This window comes from Lemur catta, chromosome 6, assembly GCF_020740605.2.
Source record: "Lemur catta isolate mLemCat1 chromosome 6, mLemCat1.pri, whole genome shotgun sequence".
In the NCBI taxonomy this organism is placed as follows: domain Eukaryota; kingdom Metazoa; phylum Chordata; class Mammalia; order Primates; family Lemuridae; genus Lemur; species Lemur catta.
Window position 1 is genome coordinate 56,111,568 of NC_059133.1, and position 19,823 is coordinate 56,131,390.

A 19,823-nucleotide genomic window follows, 5' to 3' on the forward strand; every position below is an offset into this window, starting at 1 on the left:
AGGGAGCACAGACCCAAGGTTCCATCCTCTGCCAACTTCTCCACTCTCCAGACAGCTCCTTACCTCCACCATGACCTGTGGCTTCAGCTCCGTGCGCCGTGGATTCCGCCCTGGAAACTTCAGCTGCCTCTCGGCCTGCGGGCCCCAGCCCGGCCGCTGCTGCATCACCGCCGCCCCCTACCGCGGCATCTCCTGCTACCGCGGCCTCCCCGGGAACTTTGGCAGCCACAGCGTCTGCGGGGGCTTCCGCGCCGGCTCCTGCGGACGCAGCTTCGGCTACCGCTCCGGGGGCGTGTGCGGGCCCAGCCCCCCCTGCATCACCACCGTGTCGGTCAACGAGAGCCTCCTGACGCCCCTCAACCTGGAGATCGACCCCAATGCGCAGTGCGTCAAGCACGAGGAGAAGGAGCAGATCAAGAGCCTCAACAGCAGGTTTGCTGCCTTCATCGACAAGGTGGGTGCCCTGGATCACACTCTTCCTGAACCCCTACCCGTGTTCAGGACTCAGGCTAGGCACCGACAGGGGAGTCAGAAGTAAGCACTTGCCCATGGAAGCTCCTAGGCCAAATTGAAGGTAGTCATACTTCCAGGTCACTGACAGAAAGACAAGAATGGGGGCTGCCAGTCTGATGGGGGAGACAAAGTGCGAGCACAGAAGCAGAACTGGAGCAGAGCCTTGCTAAGGGAAAACACTGCCTTGTGAGCAAAGGGCCACTGTGTGGGTGCTCCACAGATTTGAAGCCAAATAGCTGTTTACATGGCAAGGAGTTACTCTCTATGTCAAGGGCAGCACTGGTAAGTGAGATCCTGGAAGACTGCCTGGAAGTGGGTCTTGTGGATCTCACAGAGCTGTTTCTATACCATGTGGTGATTTGGCCATTGAGCAGGGGCCAGAGTAGTTTGTCCAAGCCACTGTGCCTGGGGCTCAGGGTCCAGGTGAGCAACAGACATGGTCCCATCCTCGTGGGCTTTATGGGGAGGCAGGCAGCACGTGCTCTGGACTCGGCTGAAGCCTCCTGCAGAGTCAGTGTCCAGCTCAAGCCTGCAGCCACCTTCCGCACAGAATCCAAGCAGCCACCATGCGGCAGTGGTATGAGGGGCCAGGAGAAAAGGCTCCAACCAGGAGGCAGCTCTGGGCCTAGAAAGCACTCTCCAGAGCCAACCTCAAGAGAGAAGTCACACTAGAGAGATACTCAACAAAAAGGACTGAAAAAAAAAAAAATCTGGAACTCCTAACAACATGAGAGACCAAGGATAGCATAAGAAAGGACTTACCAGAGGTGGGGCAAAATTATGAGACAGAGGTATCTGAGTGCAGAAGTGGGCCAACCTCATGGCAGCGATATATCTGTGAAGTTTTCCTTGGGGCCAAATAGTCTACAATTATCATAGCGAGAGAAGACCCCCTATGGGGCAGAAATCAGCCTTCGAGCTCTTCCTCTGCCATTGTGGGGAACCTCTCTGGCCTCCAATTCCTCATCTGTAAAACGAAGGAGTTGGAGCACAGAGCCTTCCTGCACTAAAATCCCAGGTGACTGTTATTCAAATCGCATTGTTGTTGTAGGGTTTGAATAATTGGCACATATTTAATTTTTCAAATTTTACAATCTGCCTATCTAAAAAGGTCAGTCTGTTCATTTGCACAGTGACAGTCACACCTGGCTTGGTGCAGTAGCTGTTCCGCACGGGGGTGCCTTTCCGTACCAGGGCTCCCTAACTCCCCATAGTGAGGTGAGCTTTAACCTCCACACTCCGCAGAGGGGATAAGTGCTTCGTCCAAGTGCACGTTGTTAACGAGTGGCAGCAGAGCCCGGACCCAGTATGGTTTAAGCGTTTTCCGTGACCCCAGGTAAATTGCCTTAGAAAAGATTGAAGCTAGTGCTCAGGAAGGATTTCCAGGTGGTGAACGGATTAGGCCTGGGTGTGGTTTCTGAGAGAGCTGAAAATACCCCCACCAGGGAGGACTCTGCATCAGAGAGCTGGGGGCTTTCAGGCCCTGGTGCTGGGACCCCCATCTTGCCCTCTGATCCTGCAAGAAGAAATTCTCAGGCTCTACCTCTGGGCCACAGGTGCGCTTCCTGGAGCAGCAGAACAAGCTGCTGGAGACCAAGTGGCAGTTCTACCAGAACCGCGAGTGCTGCGGGAGCAACCTGGAGCCCCTGTTCGACGGCTACATCGAGACGCTGAGGCGGGAGGCTGAGTGCGTGGAGGCCGACAGCGGGAGGCTGGCCTCAGAGCTCAACCACGTGCAGGAGGTGCTGGAGGGCTACAAGAAGAGGTGAGTGCTGGAAGGGGCAGCTCAGGAAAGGGCTTGGTGGAAGCTCCCTGAGCCCAGGGGAGTGTCCAGCCTGTGGTGGGTGTCTCTGCCTGGGAACAAGCAGGATCCTGCACTCCCTGCCTTTCCTCAAGGCACGGGGGTCCCTTGGGTGGGTGCTGGCCCTCTGGGAAATGACAACTCTCTCTCCCTTCCTCTACCCACCAGACCCCTCAGAAGAATTCATATTCCCTGGTCCCTTTGAGTCCAGCCCTCAGAATCCTAGACATTCTTCTTCTTAAGTTTCCTCTTTCACTCAATGTGCACTAACTGAGCACCTGCCATGTGCCACCCAGGCACTGGGCCAGACATTAGTGATCCAGGACCAAGCAGTACACACGGTCCCTGTCCTCATGGGGCCTATGGTGTCCCGGGAGGCAGAGAGGACATAGGCAGAGATCTAGACCTTCAGTTATGAGGTGTGCCCCGTGATATAAAGAATGCAGTGGGTACTCAAAAGGAATCTGCTTTTGACGGGCAGCCAGCTTCCTCCAGCATCACTCTCAGCCGTGGCCTCCCCAGGCCCTGCACACTGTTCCCTCTGTCTCCGAGCTGCCTCCCGCAGAGCAGGAAGGGGGTGACAGACAGGATCCCGCTACCTGCAGCAAATCAGGGCCAGGGGAGGGCTCAAAGGAAAAGAAGATGGAGACGGGGTGAGAAACACAGCCACACACACTCACACCAGCTTCCACATCCGCCCTCCTCCCTCTGCCAACGACCAGGAGTGGGCACTTCAGTGACCCCAGTAGGCCTGGCCCCGCAGCCTGACTCCTCCCCAGTCCTGTCTTTTGGAGGCAGAGGATGAGCGGGGGAGATCTAGGATGCAGGGTCGTTTGCATGCTTGCTCACGGCCAAGGTCAAGAGCTATTCAGACACGGTGGTGTCCTCCCCGCTCACCTTAGGTATGAAGAAGAAGTTGCACTTCGGGCCACAGCAGAGAACGAGTTTGTGGCTCTCAAGAAGGTGAGTGAAGCCAAGCCCACCCCAAGCCTGCCCCGAGCCCCTAGCCACCCAATGCCCACTGCCCTGCCACATGCCAGCCAGGTCCTCAGGGTGCCCTGAGAGACACGGCCTCACGGCCCCTTGCTGCCACACACAGGAGGTGGACTGTGCCTACCTCCGCAAGTCGGACCTGGAGGCCAACGTGGAGGCCCTGACCGAGGAGATCGACTTCCTGAGGCGACTGTACGAGGAGGTGAGGGGCTCTCGGCGTGGTGGGCACAGACCCTCTGATGGGACCCCCGACCCCTGCCCAGACCCGCACGGCATGAAGCAGGCCCGCTGACACGGGAACCCAGGCTCCAAGCTGCAGGACTGGAGGGGAGCCAGGCGAGGGGAGGAGCAGGGAGGCAGAGCAGTGGGGAACCAGAAAGGACCAAATTTCGTAAGGGACAAAAGGATGACAGCTCTAGGACAGCTGTGCCTTGGGAAACTGTCCTGTGTCCTTCCCCTGAGCCACTGAGGTGCAGCATAGGCCACACAAAGCATCACAAAGCATTGCACCCATTTCTCTGGCAGCCAGTAGCCTTCCTTTATATGGTCTAGGAGGATATAAAGAGGCCCCCACACAGGGTTTGGGCCCCTAGGAAGCATCTGGAACATGCTGGTTGTAGAGAAGCACCCTGGGCTTCCAAGGGTCGCAATAACTCCAGACGCAAGCATTTGAGAAGTGGTTGTCTTTTCCTTTTAAAAGGTATTTCTTATTTGGGCAGAAAGCTATGCAGTCAGGGGGTTTATGCTCCAAACATGAGAGATTGGCTCCTGGTGAGCAGAAAGGATTGCAGGCCTTGGGGGATGAGGGAAAACCCAGATGACCGGGCTGTCCTTCCTCTCCCCCACCTGCTGCAGGAGATCCGCGTCCTCAACGCCCACATCTCAGACACCTCGGTGGTTGTCAAGATGGACAACAGCCGCGAACTGAACATGGACTGCATCATTGCCGAGATTAAGGCTCAGTACGATGACATTGCCAGCCGCAGCCGGGCAGAGGCCGAGTCCTGGTACCGCAGCAAGGTCAGTGGCACGGGACACCTGCCTCCTAGACACGGCAGTAGGAAGGAAGCGAGATCTCCATCAGAAAAGGCTTCTCTCATTTGGGGATTCTGATCCCTAAGGACGGTTAGAGAAGAGCTGCCTCTCTGAGGTTGGGGTGGCAGGGCAGGACTGCCATGTGTGGTTGCACAGGCTGAGCACTGCACAACCTGTACAGTCATCCTTGGTGTCCTGAATGAATGACATGTCCCGTCCTGATTCTCACGAGCATCTCTGCTTCCCCAGTGTGAGGAGATGAAGGCCACGGTGATCAGGCACGGGGAGACCCTGCGCCGCACCAAGGAGGAGATCAACGAGCTGAACCGCATGATCCAGAGGCTGACGGCCGAGGTGGAGAACGCCAAGTGCCAGGTATGGGTCACTTGTGCCCTAGAACAGAGAGGCTGAGGGTCTACCCCGTGTCACACAGCTGGGTGTGCCCTATCTGGATCTCACCATTCATTCTCCAGCCCATTGTATGTGTAGAGTCCCTGGTTCTGGTCACTCAGGGAGACCCAGGTGAGGAGGCAAGAGGCTCTGTTTCTGGGGTGTTCCCAGGTAGGGGAGAGACTGGACACATGCAGGTAATGGAAACTGAGACCCGGGACTATCACTAACAAAGCTTGTTGTCTTCTGGGCCCCCAGAACTCCAAGCTGGAGGCTGCAGTGACCCAGTCTGAGCAGCAGGGCGAGGCTGCCCTCAGCGACGCCCGCTGCAAGCTGGCTGAGCTGGAGGCCGCCCTGCAGAAGGCCAAGCAGGACATGGCCTGCCTGCTCAAGGAGTACCAGGAGGTGATGAACTCCAAGCTGGGCCTGGACATCGAGATCGCCACCTACAGGCGCCTGCTGGAGGGCGAGGAGCACAGGTGAGGCTAAGCAGGCAGGACCTTGTAGGGTTTCCAGGGTAGACGTCCTGGTCCTCAGAGTGAATGTCCTTGAGCCGAGTGTGAGCTCTGACTCTGACCCTGGTAGTACAGGTCAAGCTTCAATAATAATAACAATTTATCAAATGCTTATTATATGCTAGACCTGTGCTAAGTGCTCATTTTATAATCCCCGTAATCCAATGAGATCAGTATCATTTTTCCCACCCAAACATAAAGAAATAGGCCCAGGGTTCAATGCCTTTTTCATGGCTACCCAGTTAATAAGCAGAAGAGCTGAGCTCTGCGCCCAAGTCACGTGTCCCCAAAGGCATTCTTGTTGAGTGGCTTCCTGCCCCGCCGCAGGCCTGTGTGTGACAATGAGGAGGCACCTCCGCACGCGCTCAGCCCTCACCTTCCACAAAGCCCTTCCACACGCTGGTGCATCGCACCTGACTCTCCTCTCTGAGAGCTTGGTTGGCACTATCCGGGGTGGGCTACGGTACTCAGATGGGGGGCAGCATGTGAGGGTCACAGTCTCACTCAGGGCTGCTGAGAATCAGAAGGGCTTGTCCCCATGCTTAGAGAACCATTAAAGATAGAAGTGATCATTTAGTACCGATTGGGGGAGCCCTTCCTGCCTCTCAGGGGATAGACTGTCCACAGGATGACCCTCTCTGTCCCCAAGTGACTATCCGTCTCAATCCAGCCCAGTGTCTGCAGCTAACAGAGTTTTCTCTCCCCCAGGCTGTGTGAAGGTGTGGGCTCCGTCAATGTCTGTAAGTATCTGCCCTAAATCCCCTAGAAAAATGCCTTTGTTGACAGGCAAAGCCGAACCCTTTGGTCTAAGCCACAGAGCCTCGAATGTTCTCCCAAGTAAGAGAGGGCCTTTCGCCCTCTCCTGGCCCCTCACTGGGGACCACGAAGGGAGTTAGAGAAAGCAGAGCTGAGCGCCCTTTACTAGTGACAACCGTGAGCCGAGGCCATGCCAGGGCCTGGCACCTTTGCTCCTCTGGGTCCAGGGGTCCTGGGTTCCTTCCTGCCCCAGGCCCCCAGATGGCATGTGCAGCTGAGGGACAGGGTCTGCGTTGTCAACCACTGGACCCCTTGGAGAGGAGGCGGCTCCTGCAATGCCACTGCCCTCTGGGGCCTGTCATGGGGCCGGTGCCATCACAGCGAGCCCTCACCCCTCAGTGCCACCTCTCCCCACAGGTGTCAGCAGCTCCCGTGGAGGAGTCTCCTGCGGGGGCCTCACCTACAGCACTACCCCAGGACGCCAGATCACCTCTGGGCCCCCAGCCACGGGGGGCAGCATCACGGTGACAGCCCCCGACTCCTGTGCACCCTGCCAGCCCCGCTCCTCCAGCTTCAGCTGCGGAAGCAGCCGGTCCGTCCGCTTCGCCTAGTGGAGTCCAGAGCCTGCCCTGCCTGTGGCAGCCGAGCACTGAATGGTGTGTGAATGCAAAAGGTGTGCTTGCTTCCAGAATCTTCCAGACGTTCCTACAGAGGGAAAGACCCTTCCTCTGTAGGAGGCTGCTATCCTCCACCTTCTCATTTTGGGGAGTTGTGTCCTAGTTTTCCTGGTGGCTTCAGTTTAGAGTCATTCCCAGCCCTTCGCTTAACTCCAACCTGCCTCCAAAATACTTGTGGCCAATTTGTATTATCTGTACCATTCACCAAGCTCTCTGGGACAGGAACAGTCACCTGAGTGGCTGGACAGCATGGGAGCTTGGCCTTCCCCTGGGTCGAGACATGACCCCACGACAAGCACTTGCCCGTTCATCCTGCCTGTGCTCTGCTTGTCTCTTTCACCGACCGCCTTCTGGGTTGACCGTTCCAGCCACACTGCTCATGGGACCTCCCAGTCAAGAGGCCCATTACTGTGGGGACGCTTTCGCCTCCAGCCCTCCAGTTGGGGCACTTTGGGCAGGTCCTGCTGTCCAGTGCACCCGAATGCATTTCAAAGACTCCGCAGTGGCTCCAGACTTCCCCTGCTGCGTGCAGGAGGGACTGTCCCACGCAGAGCTGGTGGGATGGAAAGTTAGGCCACTTCCTGGGTCCCTCTCTGCTTATGACTGTCTGTGGGTGCCTTGCCTCCTGAGCTCTCAATCTGTGTTTCAATAAACGCTGCTGCCATGCAAGGGTACGTGATCTTGTGAACCACAATGTCTCCGCTCCCTTCCTGCCCCATCTCCAGCCGACTAATCCTAGTCCAGCCCCACGTGGTGTTTCCCCGGTCACCCTCGAGTGTCACCGCCTCCTCCTGTCCACTTCCACAGCCTGATTCCACTTGGTCCTCCTCAGTCCCCATAGGCCTGGACCAGCCCCAGCTCCCACTAGTGACCCCACCCTAAGCACTGCCAGCAGCCAGGACCCCATCCCAAATTCACTGCTCTCACCCCCTCCCACCTGGCTCCAGTCACTTCCCAGCACACCTGTGGGCTTCTTATGCCAGATGCAGGCTCCTTCCCCCTCCTCAGCCCTGTCCAACCCCTCTACCCAGTGTTGATCCTCCAGACAGGGACCCCACCTCAAGGAGGAAGTCCCCCACACACACACCCCTCCCCCACAGCACAGTGTCTAGAACTCTGAGGATCTCTGGTTCTCCCAGGGATGTCAATGAGTGTGTCTAGAGCCTGGAACAAGCTGGAACTTCCTTGAGGATTGGAAATGGCTCCTCCTGGCTCTGACCCTCCACTGAGTCCCAGGATGGGGCTCCAGGATATGCCAGGCCTGGGACCCGTGGGATGAACTCAGGCAGCTGGTACAGCAGCAGGGACAGACATGCAGCCCCCTGGGACTCAGCTCCACCTCTCTATTAAGAGCACAGATTGGCTATGGCTGCTGTCAGGCAGGTGTCAGATGTCGGCTGCCAGCCCCTTCTTCTGCTCCATCCCCAGCCTCTTTCCCTGAGAGGAGAAGAGAAGCCCTGTGCATGCTGACCAGTCCTCACTCCGTGCCCCAAGCATGTGTCGCAGCCCCACTGCAGGCTGCGGTTGCTGAGCACTTGGGCTGTGCTCTGTTTGAGGTTTGCTGGCTGAGGCCCCCCGACCTCCTCCAAGCCTCTTGCTTGCGCCCCTCTGTTCTCCCGGCAATCTGGGCCTTGAGGGCATGGTCACAATCTAAACAGGTCAGTGGTCAGTTTAGGGGACATCATTCATCCACAGCAAAAGTTAAATCTCAGGGCCTGAAAAATCAGGACTTGAAAATTTGAGCCCCAATTCTGCCAAGACCACCAGGTAGGTCTCCCTGAGACCCTAGGGGTGGCTGCCAAGGTCTCAACTGCTCCACTCACTGCCCTTGACCCCATATAGCTCAAAGTTCCTACCCCAAGGCTGAGATGGCTCCTCTGCCCCCTCCTTGGCCTGACCCCTCCTGTCCTCTGCCTAGGAAGGTCTGGAGCTCTGAAGGGGAAGACTCTGGGAAGCCCCTAACCCCACCCTCAAGGAACCAAGCCTGGACTAGTCCTCAGAGGCTGCATCCCACCCTGTCGGGCAGGCCAGTCCCTTCCTCACTGGCCCTTTCATTCGCCCCCTTTGCCCGGCTATACCCCAGCCCCTGGCCTCTGCCACCTGTCTGACCACACTGTCCTTGGAGGACCCTGCCCCTTTCCCCCACCCAGCTCCTAGGGCTCCCTGTCACCTTCTCTCCCTCCCACCTCCTGACCCCTGAGACTCAGGCATTTCCCCTCTCTGTCTGCTCCTCCCAGGCCCTACTCTGGGCTCCTACCAGGGAGTCCTCCTCCCCGGCTCACGGCTCAGGGCTCACCCATGCATGCTGCCTAGAACAGCAAAGTACCCAGGGCCCTTTTCTCACCTCTCTGCACACTCTCCTGATGCAGTCACATCAGTCTCTCGCCTTCAGTCACTGCCCATGCTTAATGTCCTCCCTGGTTAAAACCCTCCAACTGGGCTTTAGAGTCCCGATGCGTCTCCTACCCTCTCTCCTCAGCTGCAGACCCATGTGCCCAGTTCCCAGCTGCCACGACACCTCCACATGACCGTCCTAGAGATGCTTTGGACTCAACAAACCTTCCAGCTTCACTCACTGCTTCTGACCTCTCAGCTGGAGTCTCCTCCTGTCTCCTCCTGTCTCCCCTGTCAAGATCATCAACACGGTTGCCCAAACCAGCGCCTATGATCCACCCACACCGACACCTCTCCCTCAGTATTACCTAAGCCCAAGTGCTTCCCTTTCTGCCTCCTAAATACCTCCCAATCCGCTCTTTCCTCTGTCCCTCCAGCCGCCTCCTGCTCCCAGCCACCACAGCTCACCTGCAGTCCTCCTCTCCTCTCTTCCCTTCCCCCCTGCACAGCAGCCGGAGGGACCTCCAGAAGACACAAGGCCAACCTTGCTGTGGGTCCACACTGCCCTCAGGATAAAGCCTGGCTCTTAAACATCACGTGCCAGTCCCGCACGTCTGGCCCTGACTGATCTCTCAGTGCCTGTCACCGCTCCCCAAGCCCACTGCCCCCACCTTCCCCCACTACTCGGGCTCAAGCCGCCCTGAACTCCTGTCAAATGCGGGGTTGGACCAAAGGCTCTCCAAAGGCCTTTCCAATTCTGCCTTTCTTGGGAAGTGGCTCTGAGCTCTGCTCTGGGATCTTAACAATCCTTTCCCAGGGACTTAAGGAGGATATAGTAAGGACTGTCAGCCTTGGGGGGGGCATGGAGGTGCCACCTGGGAAAGTCCAGGGAGGCTCCAAGCCTCGGGAGGTGACGCACCTTCCTTCCACTCCACCAGCTCAAGGGACCAGGCAAGACTGGCATGGCAAACTCTGCATCTGCTACAGCCTCTGGTCCTGAGTCCCTGAGCCCCCCTCCTCTGCCACCACTGCCACCTCTCCCTCAAGGAGAGGGCCAGCTGCAAAGAGCCCTGGCCTTGGTGCTGGGGAAAAAAGAGGGGCATAGTGGAAGGATTATGAACTAGGCAAAGCCAGCTACTTCCTGAAGAAAGTAGGATTGAGACTGAAAGGAAGACCAGGAGCACATTTATTCAATCAACAAATAATTATTGAGCACCTGCCATATACGAGGTGCTGTTTGTTACACAAGCTTGGGTTCACAGAAATGAATAAAATAGTCAAAGATGCTTGTTCCTGTAAAGCTTGCATTTTACAGCAAGAAGTGAACCTAAGTAAGCAGTCAGCCGGGAGGAGAGGTGTGTTGCAGACGTGGAGAACACGCCTGTGGAGGTGGGGCTGCACCAGAGCACGGGGACACCAGGAGCTCTGATGAGCCAGGAAGTCTGCTGGGGTCGCAGGGCTGCTCTCCAGGGCCCTCTAAAAGCTGAAAATGAGCCCTTCACTTCTTCTCTCCTCCACTGCCCCTCCTACCTCAACTCCAGCTCCATCCGTGAGAGCGTTCTCCATCCAAGGGCATTTCTGATTCCTACTGCCTTCCACACACTTTTCCCATCGCCTTGCAGAAGTAGATGCTAAGGGCCAGTTCACAAGGCCTTCCATGCTTCACAGAAAGCCAATTGCCTCATTTCCAGAAGTTTCCTGCCAGCTGCTGAGGAATGTGAGCTAGGTGGGCATAGGATCCCTCTGTGCCGACAAGCCTGAGGTAAGGCCAGCGTGGCTGTGACAATACCCAGAGTAGCAGTGCCTCAACATCCACCCTGCTCTGCACACCAGCTGAGGCTCTCATTTACTCAGTGAGACAGTGGCGTCACCCACCATTTATCATGTGTTTAAATGAACTGAGGTTTGAAAAGGTGACAAAGCCAGGACAGGAACCTGAGACTGAAGACCTTCAGTTCCCAGTCTTTTTCTGCCACCCCACTCAGCCTCCTGCTATTCAGAGGCTAGGAACGCTGCACTGTTATGAAACCACAGTGATAACAACAACATTAAAATAGTATCTTGTTATTTGCCCACTCTTCTCCAAACTTTTGTGTTGTCTCATTTCACCCTCCTATAGCTATCTTCAGAAATGACCCTCCGACAATTCCCCCCCCACCCTTGTGCATGCCACTCCTCATCCCAAAGATGCAGCCTATTTCCCCTCCCCTTGAACCTGGGCTGGCCTGTGACTGCTCTGACCAATTCAATGTGCTGGAAGGCACATTATGCAGCTTCTGCACCTAGGAGGCCTTAAAAAGGTTGGTGGCATATGGAGAACAGTGCCCCTGGCCATCAGCCCCAGCTGAGCTCTCAACCACATGCCAGCCACATGAACCTTCCAGCCGTTCCAGAGCCCCAGCCAACAACATGAAGCAGAAGAATGCCCCAGGATTCACACAATCATGAAAAATATTGTTGTTTTAAGCCACTAAATGTGGGCATATTTTGTTATGTAGCAATGGATAAGTGGAAGAGAAGTTGGTACCTTGTAGCAGGGTGCTGCTGTAAGTAACAAAACCTGTCACATTGACTTTGGGACCAGGCATCAGGCAGAGCCTCAGGGAGATAATTAGTGAAGGCTGGCTGGACAGTGAGGAAATTGTCACTAGATGCTGGAGAAAAGGCTCAGGGACAGGAGCAGCTCCTTAGGGCCACAGCATCTATAACCCTTAGAGTTCTTACTCTGTACTGGGCTAGTCCCCCATCCCTCCAATCCTCTGTTAAAGTTAATAATACTTGTGTTTGAACTTTCTCAGTTCAAATTGTCTTCTGATTGACCCCTGAGTGACACACCCTGTCCAACAACTCCAGCTGGGCTCCCGGCTAGTGGCCCACACCAAATCTAGCCATATGCAATTTTACCATTTTGGGCCCTCCAGACATCCTAGCACCCCAAACAGCATCACGTAAAGTAGAAGAACTGCCCTATAAGCCCAGAGAGTCCTGAGAAATGATGAAGCATTGCTGTTTCAAGCCTCTCTGTCTGGAGTGGTTCGTGTGCAACAGATATCTGAAATATCTTCCACAATGCAGCAGGTATTGCCCCATTCTAAATATGAAGAAGCTAAAGCGCAGGGAGGATTAATGACTCGGCCACAATTACACACCTATTAACAGTAAATGGCTGAGCCAGCATTCAAAGGACTGCATCAACAAAACCCTTTCAAACATAATCTTACATAAGGAGCTAGAAGGACTTTAGGAATACTGTCCAATCTCCCCGATTCTACAGCCAAGAAAACTGAAGCTTGGGGGGTGGAAACAATTTGCCCAAAGTCACACGTGTGGCAAATGGCCATCAGGACTCGGAATTAGAAGCCCAGTTCTCTTGTTCCTCAACCCAAGGGTCTTGTTCCCCCAACTCTGCTTCTCTCACGTGCCTTCCTTCCAGTCTCACCCAAGGCTTTTCATGCAATTTTCCCCTCCAGGAATGCCAGGGGGGGTGGGGGGGTGCAGTGTTGGCAACAATCATCCTGGTTGAGAACCTTTAGGGGACATTTGGCCATGTCTAGAGACATCTTTGTTATCACAATCGCGGGTCAGGGAGGACACGGGCATCTAGTGGATAGAGGTCAGGGATGCCGATAAACATCCTACAAAAAGCACAGGACAGTCCCACGACAAAGAAGGATCCGTCCCACGACGTCAACAGCGCTGAAGTTGAGAAATCTTGGTCTAGAGAAACCCATGACCCCACAGGACCCCGTGGCTCCATGAGTCTTCCCCTGTTTTCCCCAAGGCCTGAGCTGCGCAGGACAGATGGGCAGCACGTGCTGCCGGCCTGCTCACTCACTGAGAACTAGCTAGGCGGATGGAGAGGCGCTGAGGAACTGTGGCAGGAACACCTGTCGCAGGAGGCCCTGACAATCTCAAGACTAGGAGGCCCCAGGCTTGATTCGCTGCAATTAGTTTATTGGAAACACAGAGTGAAACAAAGACAAACGTGCAGGTAGTGGAGTCATTAGCTATTTAGAGGCATCTGCAGGCAGCCATGGAAGGGGGGTGCCCTCCGTCCCGCGGGGCATGTCCCTCAAAGAGTTACAGGAAAACCCCATCGATGTTCCCCGTCTGCGTTCCACGGGCAGAAGACGTGGGCAGGGTCCCAGAAGTGCAGGCAGGGAGACTCTGGGGCCTGTCCCCGTCCCTCCAAGTCTGGGGCAAGGGGTCAGGCGGAACCAATGAATCCAACAAAAAACAGAAAGCAGGCGAAGGAAAAGGAAGACTCCTCAGGACAACAAACTACTAGGAAGGGCTACGGAAAGAGACCGAGGCCCGGGGTCGGGAGGGCGTGCGGAGGGCAGACATCTGGAGCCCGGGCCGGCGGGGCGTTCCGGGGCGCGCGTCCTGGCTGGGCGGAGGGTGACAGCGACAGTCGCTCGCGGAGGCGACGCCTCCTAGCAGCGCTTACAGGGGCCGGCGCAGGGGGCGCAGGCGTCGGGGGCGCCCACCACCACGCTGCTGCTGCTGGGGCCGCTGCTGACGCGGGTGGAGACAGGGGCAGTAGTGGAGGCGCAGAGATCGCCACAGACGACGCCACCGCGGGAGCTGCTGACGCCTGAGGGGGACAGGGAGAGGCGCGCGTCAGGAACGGCCACAGCCGGGCGGCTTTGCTGCCCCCGCCAGGGGCCCTCCCCAGAGGCGCCCGGACCCGCCCCGCGGGAGAAGGAGGCTCGGGCTACTTACAGACATTCACGGAGCCGACGCCCTCGCACAGCCTGTGGGGAGAGGAAGGGACAGGTCAGGGCCAGCGCGGAAGGGGCGACCGCGGCCTTCCTTCCAGGCGCTTGTCGAGGGGACGCGAAACCCGCTAAAGCCCCCGCGACGGTCTGGAGACGGACGCCTGTGAGCGCCGCCGCGGACTCAACCTCCCTCCAACGAGGCTTCCTCATCAGGAGAATCTACTTTGAGACCTATCGTGAGGATTAAATCTAACAGTACACCTGCAGTGCTCAGTCCCTGGCACGTTAAGAACTACTAGCTGCCGCTCTGTCTCGGTTGGTTCTGACTGAACTGGAGATGCATTTGCGGGGGGCGGATTTAACTCCCTGTGTCTGATCTGATGGGTGTCATTAGAATGCAGGCTTCTAGAGGGCAGAAGTTCTTGTCTCTTCTTTTCCCCCTGCCTAAAAACAATGCCTGGCTCAGTATAGAACTGCTGGATGGGTGAGTGGGATTTTCCAACCCATTGAGAACAGGCTCAGAAACTGTCTACAACAATTCTTTCATTTGACAGATGGAGAAACTGAGGCCAAGAGAAAGGAAATGACAAATGACAGAGGCAGGGATCTCAGGCCACCTAACCCCAGCCCACATTTCCTTCCTACACGACATTGTCTCCCTAAAGGAAACAAATGGAGTTCCCTGAAGGCACAGTGGCAAACGTCAGCTTCAGCAGAGAGAAGAATCCACAGCCCAGCCTCAAATCGCCCCATGCCCGGGTTTCCTGGGTAGCCCGCATCAAAGTTGCTGAGTTCACGCCAACAGCCTTATGCGCTGGAGGGGTGGGCCTCTCAGCTTCCAGTGCTGTCTTCGTGTGTCTCTTCAACTTCCAAATTCAGACTTGGAAAAACACCTCTTGGAATTCTTCACTAATAAAACTCCCCAGGCCCAGTGAGACCCAGCACCCCTGAGCTTTCCAATGCAATTATCTGAGCTTGTGGTGAGATTCACCGTGTGATCACTTTGACTTCCAGGTACCAAACCTGGTTCCCCAGCTCCCGAATACACAGGATGCTCCCTCTGCATCCCTACCCTCCACCCTTCTATCCCCAAAGTCCAGGGCCTGGCTGAACACAAGAAGAGGAGAAGCTCAGGGTGTGACCAATTGACCACCAGGGGAAAGGGATAAAAGGCAAAGGATGAGTTCACATTGCAGGAGTGTTGTGCTTATAGGAGCTGGGCTATACAGCTGCCCTCCAGCCATAGCAAGGCTGAATGACCAGTGGGTTTTCTCCCCTCCCACCTTCAAAGCAAGAAAAGCAGCAACATTCCTGAGAACAAGGTATATGTGCCTCAAGGGAGGAGTCCCTGCTCTCTGTCTAATTTAGTCCACCTGTTGCAATGGAAGACCACTCATTGTCATTGCAATAGATAAGTGTGACTGATGGAATCCTCTGTCTAAAGGTGCCCTTAGGGGATAAGCCTGAACTTCCAGGGCTAAGCCTGGAGCCACGAACTGGGCCCTGGCCCAGCCAGGGAGGCCAGCTGGAATCCTCATGGACATGTGCAACTAGACCTGGGAGAGAGGAAGCACTATCTACGCAAGGTGACCCCCAAGCCCAAGTAGACTTCTCAGAAACAGGGATTACTGCTGCCAGATTCTTGGCTCTAAAGTCATTTTACATAGGACTTCAATCACAGATCAGAACCTGGATGTGCATCAGAGACTCAAAGAGGCTACATGATACTTAAAGGACTTACATAAATTAGGTGTCCAGCAGCAGGGAGTTTTAAACACGAAAGTTGAGTGGTGACAAGACTGTGAGGACAGGGCACACTGAGAACCCAGGCAGGGCTGGGAAAGTAAAAGGACTGTGGGACCCACCTCTGCTCTTCGCCTTCCAGCAGGCGCCTGTAGGTGGCGATCTCGATGTCCAGGCCCAGCTTGGAGTTCATCACCTCCTGGTACTCCTTGAGCAGGCAGGCCATGTCCTGCTTGGCCTTCTGCAGGGCGGCCTCCAGCTCAGCCAGCTTGCAGCGGGCGTCGCTGAGGGCAGCCTCGCCCTGCTGCTCAGACTGGGTCACTGCAGCCTCCAGCTTGGAGTTCTGGGGGCCCAGAAGACAACAAGCTTTGTTAGTGATAGTCCCGGGTCTCAGTTTCCATTACCTGCATGTGTCCAGTCTCTCCCCTACCTGGGAACACCCCAGAAACAGAGCCTCTTGCCTCCTCACCTGGGTCTCCCTGAGTGACCAGAACCAGGGACTCTACACATACAATGGGCTGGAGAATGAATGGTGAGATCCAGATAGGGCACTCCCAGGCTGTGTGACACAGGGTAGACCCTCAGCCTCTCTGTTCTAGGGCATAAGTGACCCATACCTGGCACTTGGCATTCTCCACCTCGGCCGTCAGCCTCTGGATCATGCGGTTCAGCTCGTTGATCTCCTCCTTGGTGCGGCGCAGGGTCTCCCCGTGCCTGATCACCGTGGCCTTCATCTCCTCGCACTGGGGAAGCAGAGATGCTCGTGTGAATCAGGATGGGACATGTCATTCATTCAGGACACCAAGGATGACTGTACAGGTTGTGCAGTGCTCAGCCTGTACAACCACACATGGCAGTCCTGCCCTGCCGCCTCAACCTCAGAGAGGCAGCCTTCTCATATCGTGCTTAGAGATCAGAATCCCCATTCTAGAGAAGCCTTTACTCATAGATACTTCCTTCCCACTGCCGTGTCTAGGAGGCAGGTGTCCCGTGCCACTGACCTTGCTGCGGTACCAGGACTCGGCCTCCGCCCGGCTGCGGCTGGCAATGTCATCGTACTGAGCCTTAATCTCGGCAATGACGCAGTCCATGTTCAGGTCGCGGCTGTTGTCCATCTTGACAACCACCGAGGTGTCTGAGATGTGGGCGTTGAGGACGCGGATCTCCTGCAGCAGGTGGGGACGGGGGGTGGCAGGAGCTTCTTTAGGCCACAGCTCCCCCTCACCACAGCCTGTACCCACCTTCTCAGACCTTCTCTGGCCCCCAAGGCCTTGCCCCTTTCACAGCCTCATGGACTGCAGCCCCCGCCCACACCCCTGTCCAACACTGCAGCCCCCACCCCTGACCCTCTTCTCTGCTGGCTGCAGATTCCTGCCTGGCCCACGACCCCGCACCTCCTCATACAGTCGCCTCAGGAAGTCGATCTCCTCGGTCAGGGCCTCCACGTTGGCCTCCAGGTCTGACTTGCGGAGGTAGGCACAGTCCACGTCCTGGGAAGGTGGGAGTGTTGCAGCTCAGAGGACCCTGGAGATCGAGCCCCAAACTCCTCTCTCCCCTCACCCATCCCCCGTGGCCGCGGCAAAGGACTCCCCAGTGCTCCCATTCCCACACCACCTCCTTTCCTTGTCACCCTTCCCAGGATGACCAGGATCATCCTCTTCCCCTCGGAGAACAGACCCCTTTGTGCCTTGGAGTTGGCCCTCCAGCCTCCCACCCTTCCCTGGAGACACTGTGTCCTTGCACCTCTCCCTCTACCCTCTCCTGCTCCAGGAAGCCTGCTCAGACTGCATCCCCAGCGCTGTGGCCTGGCCCTTCTCTCTGTCCCAGCAGTCCTCCAGGGACCACATGGCCACTCCTCCCTCTGCTCCATCTCCTAGAGCCTGGGATTGTGTTCCAGAATGCTACACAGTGTGCACTGTCCCTCAACAGAGACATTGAGCCTGCCATGGCTCCAGGGGACCTAAAGCACAGACCACGGCCTCTGAAGCAGAGCAGGACGTCCAGAGGTCAACGCAGTCATGCCCCTGTCCAGGGCAGGGGCCAGTGGATATTCCAAGGTTACTGCCTTTGTCAAAGCCCTGGGTCCACCACCCACTGCCTTCCTCTCTGGGAATTTCCCAGCCTGCCTTGGAAAGGTCGCTGCAGCCCAGCGTGACGTGGAGCCCCCGGGTCTCCCCAAGAAGAGTCTGTCGCTCGGAGATGCACGCGTCTGTGCTTCCCACTCCCGTCTTACTCACCTTCTTCAGAGCCACAAACTCATTCTCGGCTGTTGCTCTCAGGGACACTTCCTCCTCATACCTGAGACCGAAGAGAGGAGAGGGCAGAGGGGAGGTCAGGGAAGGGCGGGTCTCTGCAGAACCCCACCTCTTCATACCAGTGAGGGGGGCAATAGCAGGAATCCCCTTTCTGGCCGGATTTGGGATGTGTCTGGGATTCTCTCTCCACTTTACATTGGGGGATGGGCAGGGCTAATGTTCTGGGACCTCCCAGTCCTGTTCCCAAGGCTGCTGTGAGGTCACCTCAGGAGGCAAAGAAGGACTCAGTCCCCAGCCCCCTGCTGGATCTCTGGCCTGCAGCCCAGCCTCCCCTCACCTGGCTGTCAATCCTAGCTCAGCTGTGGGGGCCTCCCAGACCCAGAGGACCTGAGGACTCGGAACCCAAGGCCATGGGACACCCAGAGCCCTGGGTCCTGTCACTCCTGGGTATCCTGGATCTGACATGTGATGCTATACTAGGGGTGTAGGGGTTGAGGGGCAGGATGAGAAGGCCTGGAGGCTGCAGACGCTTCCTGCCCCAGGGCAGACATAGCTCAAGGGGAGCCAGGGCCCTACCCTCGGGCAGGCATCTGGGCAGGGACCACACAAGGAAGAGCTCCTGCAATGCTCAGTCAAGCTGGTGCTGGTCATGGCCACTCTGCCTAGCTGGAAGTTCTTCCTATTGTCTAATCCGTTGTGCCTGACCTAGGCCCATTCCTGTGCCCAGCAGTACGCCTGGCCACACTCACCTCTTCTTGTAGCCCTCCAGCACCTCCTGCACGTGGTTGAGCTCTGAGGCCAGCCTCCCGCTGTCGGCCTCCACGCACTCGGCCTCCCGCCTCAGCGTCTCGATGTAGCCCTCGAACAGTGGCTCCAGGTTGCTCCCGCAGCACTCGCGGTTCTGGTAGAACTGCCACTTGGTCTCCAGCAGCTTGTTCTGCTGCTCCAGGAAGCGCACCTGCCATTCAGGGTGGGGAGGGGGGTCAGATGGCTCCTGCCGCCTCAAAACCAGCTCTGGCAGGTGATTGCTTTCAGGGGAGCTCCCAAACCTGGAGCCCAGGAGGGTGGGCAGAGGTGGGCAGTGGGAGACCAGGCCACTCCTGCCCTTCCTAGTCATGATCTATGTCTGAGTTCCCAGCTCAGGAATGGATCCAGGGCTGGGGAACTACAGTGCCTGCTCTCAGGGGAGGTAAGTTATCCTGGCCAGATGAGCCCCTGTGACATGTGCCAGGGGACAGATTGAGGGCCCTGCCCCCTCACTCTGAAGCCAGGTGAGGCAGGAGTCCTCCCAGGCAGAGCACCGAGGTTCAGATCACAGATCAGGTGTCTGGCATAGGACCGGGGAGATGCTGTCACAGGCCACCCTCCCCCACCGCATCTGGTAGTCAAACACTGCACCCTCTCAGGAGGAACACACTCCCCAGCCTGGGCCTGTCCAAACTTCTCTGACTTCAGCAGCAGCTCTCATATCCCTCTCCAAGTCCTTGAACTCTAGCTCCCTGGCCACACCTTTTCCCACAAGCTCTGCCTATCTCAACTGTCAGCTGAGTCTTTCTGGGCCTTGAGTGCCTGTGTCCGTCTGTCTGTGTACCTCTGCCATCAGACTGAGATTTCAGGCAGGCAGGGCTCTTTCTGCATCTGATTCTCCCCTCCCCACAGTGCTCAGCCCTGGCTGTGACTATGGGTGGGGGTTCAGCAAGGGTGTGATCCAGGACACCCACCTTGTCGATGAAGGCAGCGAACCTGCTGTTGAGGCTCTTGATCTGCTCCTTCTCCTCGTGCTTGACGCACTGCGCGTTGGGGTCGATCTCCAGGTTGAGGGGCGTCAGGAGGCTCTCATTGACCGACACGGTGGTGATGCAGGGGGGGCTGGGCCCGCACACGCCCCCGGAGCGGTAGCCGAAGCTGCGTCCGCAGGAGCCGGCGCGGAAGCCGCCACAGAGGCTTTGGCTGCCGAAGCCCCTGGGGAGGCCGCGGTAGCAGGAGATGCCACGGTAGGGGGCGGCGGTGATGCAGCAGCGGCCAGGCCGGGGCCCGCAGGCCGAGGCGCAGCTGAAGGCGCGGCCAGCACAGTAAGATCCACAAGTCAT

The 19,823-nt window shown here is 56.9% G+C and overlaps 2 protein-coding genes across 2 annotated transcripts; one reads left to right on the forward strand and one right to left on the reverse strand.

Annotated features, from left to right (window-relative positions):
• Positions 1-7,020, forward strand: LOC123639810 (keratin, type II cuticular 87). The gene is made up of 9 exons (XM_045553944.1): positions 1-454; positions 2,070-2,278; positions 3,217-3,277; positions 3,414-3,509; positions 4,163-4,327; positions 4,592-4,717; positions 4,991-5,211; positions 5,956-5,987; positions 6,421-7,020. Exons 1-9 carry the CDS (start codon positions 71-73, stop codon positions 6,612-6,614), a joined length of 1,488 nt encoding a protein of 495 aa, XP_045409900.1. The 5' UTR covers positions 1-70; the 3' UTR covers positions 6,615-7,020.
• Positions 7,021-13,004: 5,984 nt separating this feature from the next.
• KRT86 (keratin 86) lies at positions 13,005-19,823 on the reverse strand. Its single transcript, XM_045553947.1, has 9 exons — positions 19,455-19,823; positions 18,483-18,691; positions 17,716-17,776; positions 16,873-16,968; positions 16,480-16,644; positions 16,096-16,221; positions 15,601-15,821; positions 13,740-13,771; positions 13,005-13,611 (listed from the first exon to the last, which is right to left on the reverse strand). Exons 1-9 carry the CDS (start codon positions 19,821-19,823, stop codon positions 13,451-13,453), a joined length of 1,440 nt encoding a protein of 479 aa, XP_045409903.1. The 3' UTR covers positions 13,005-13,450.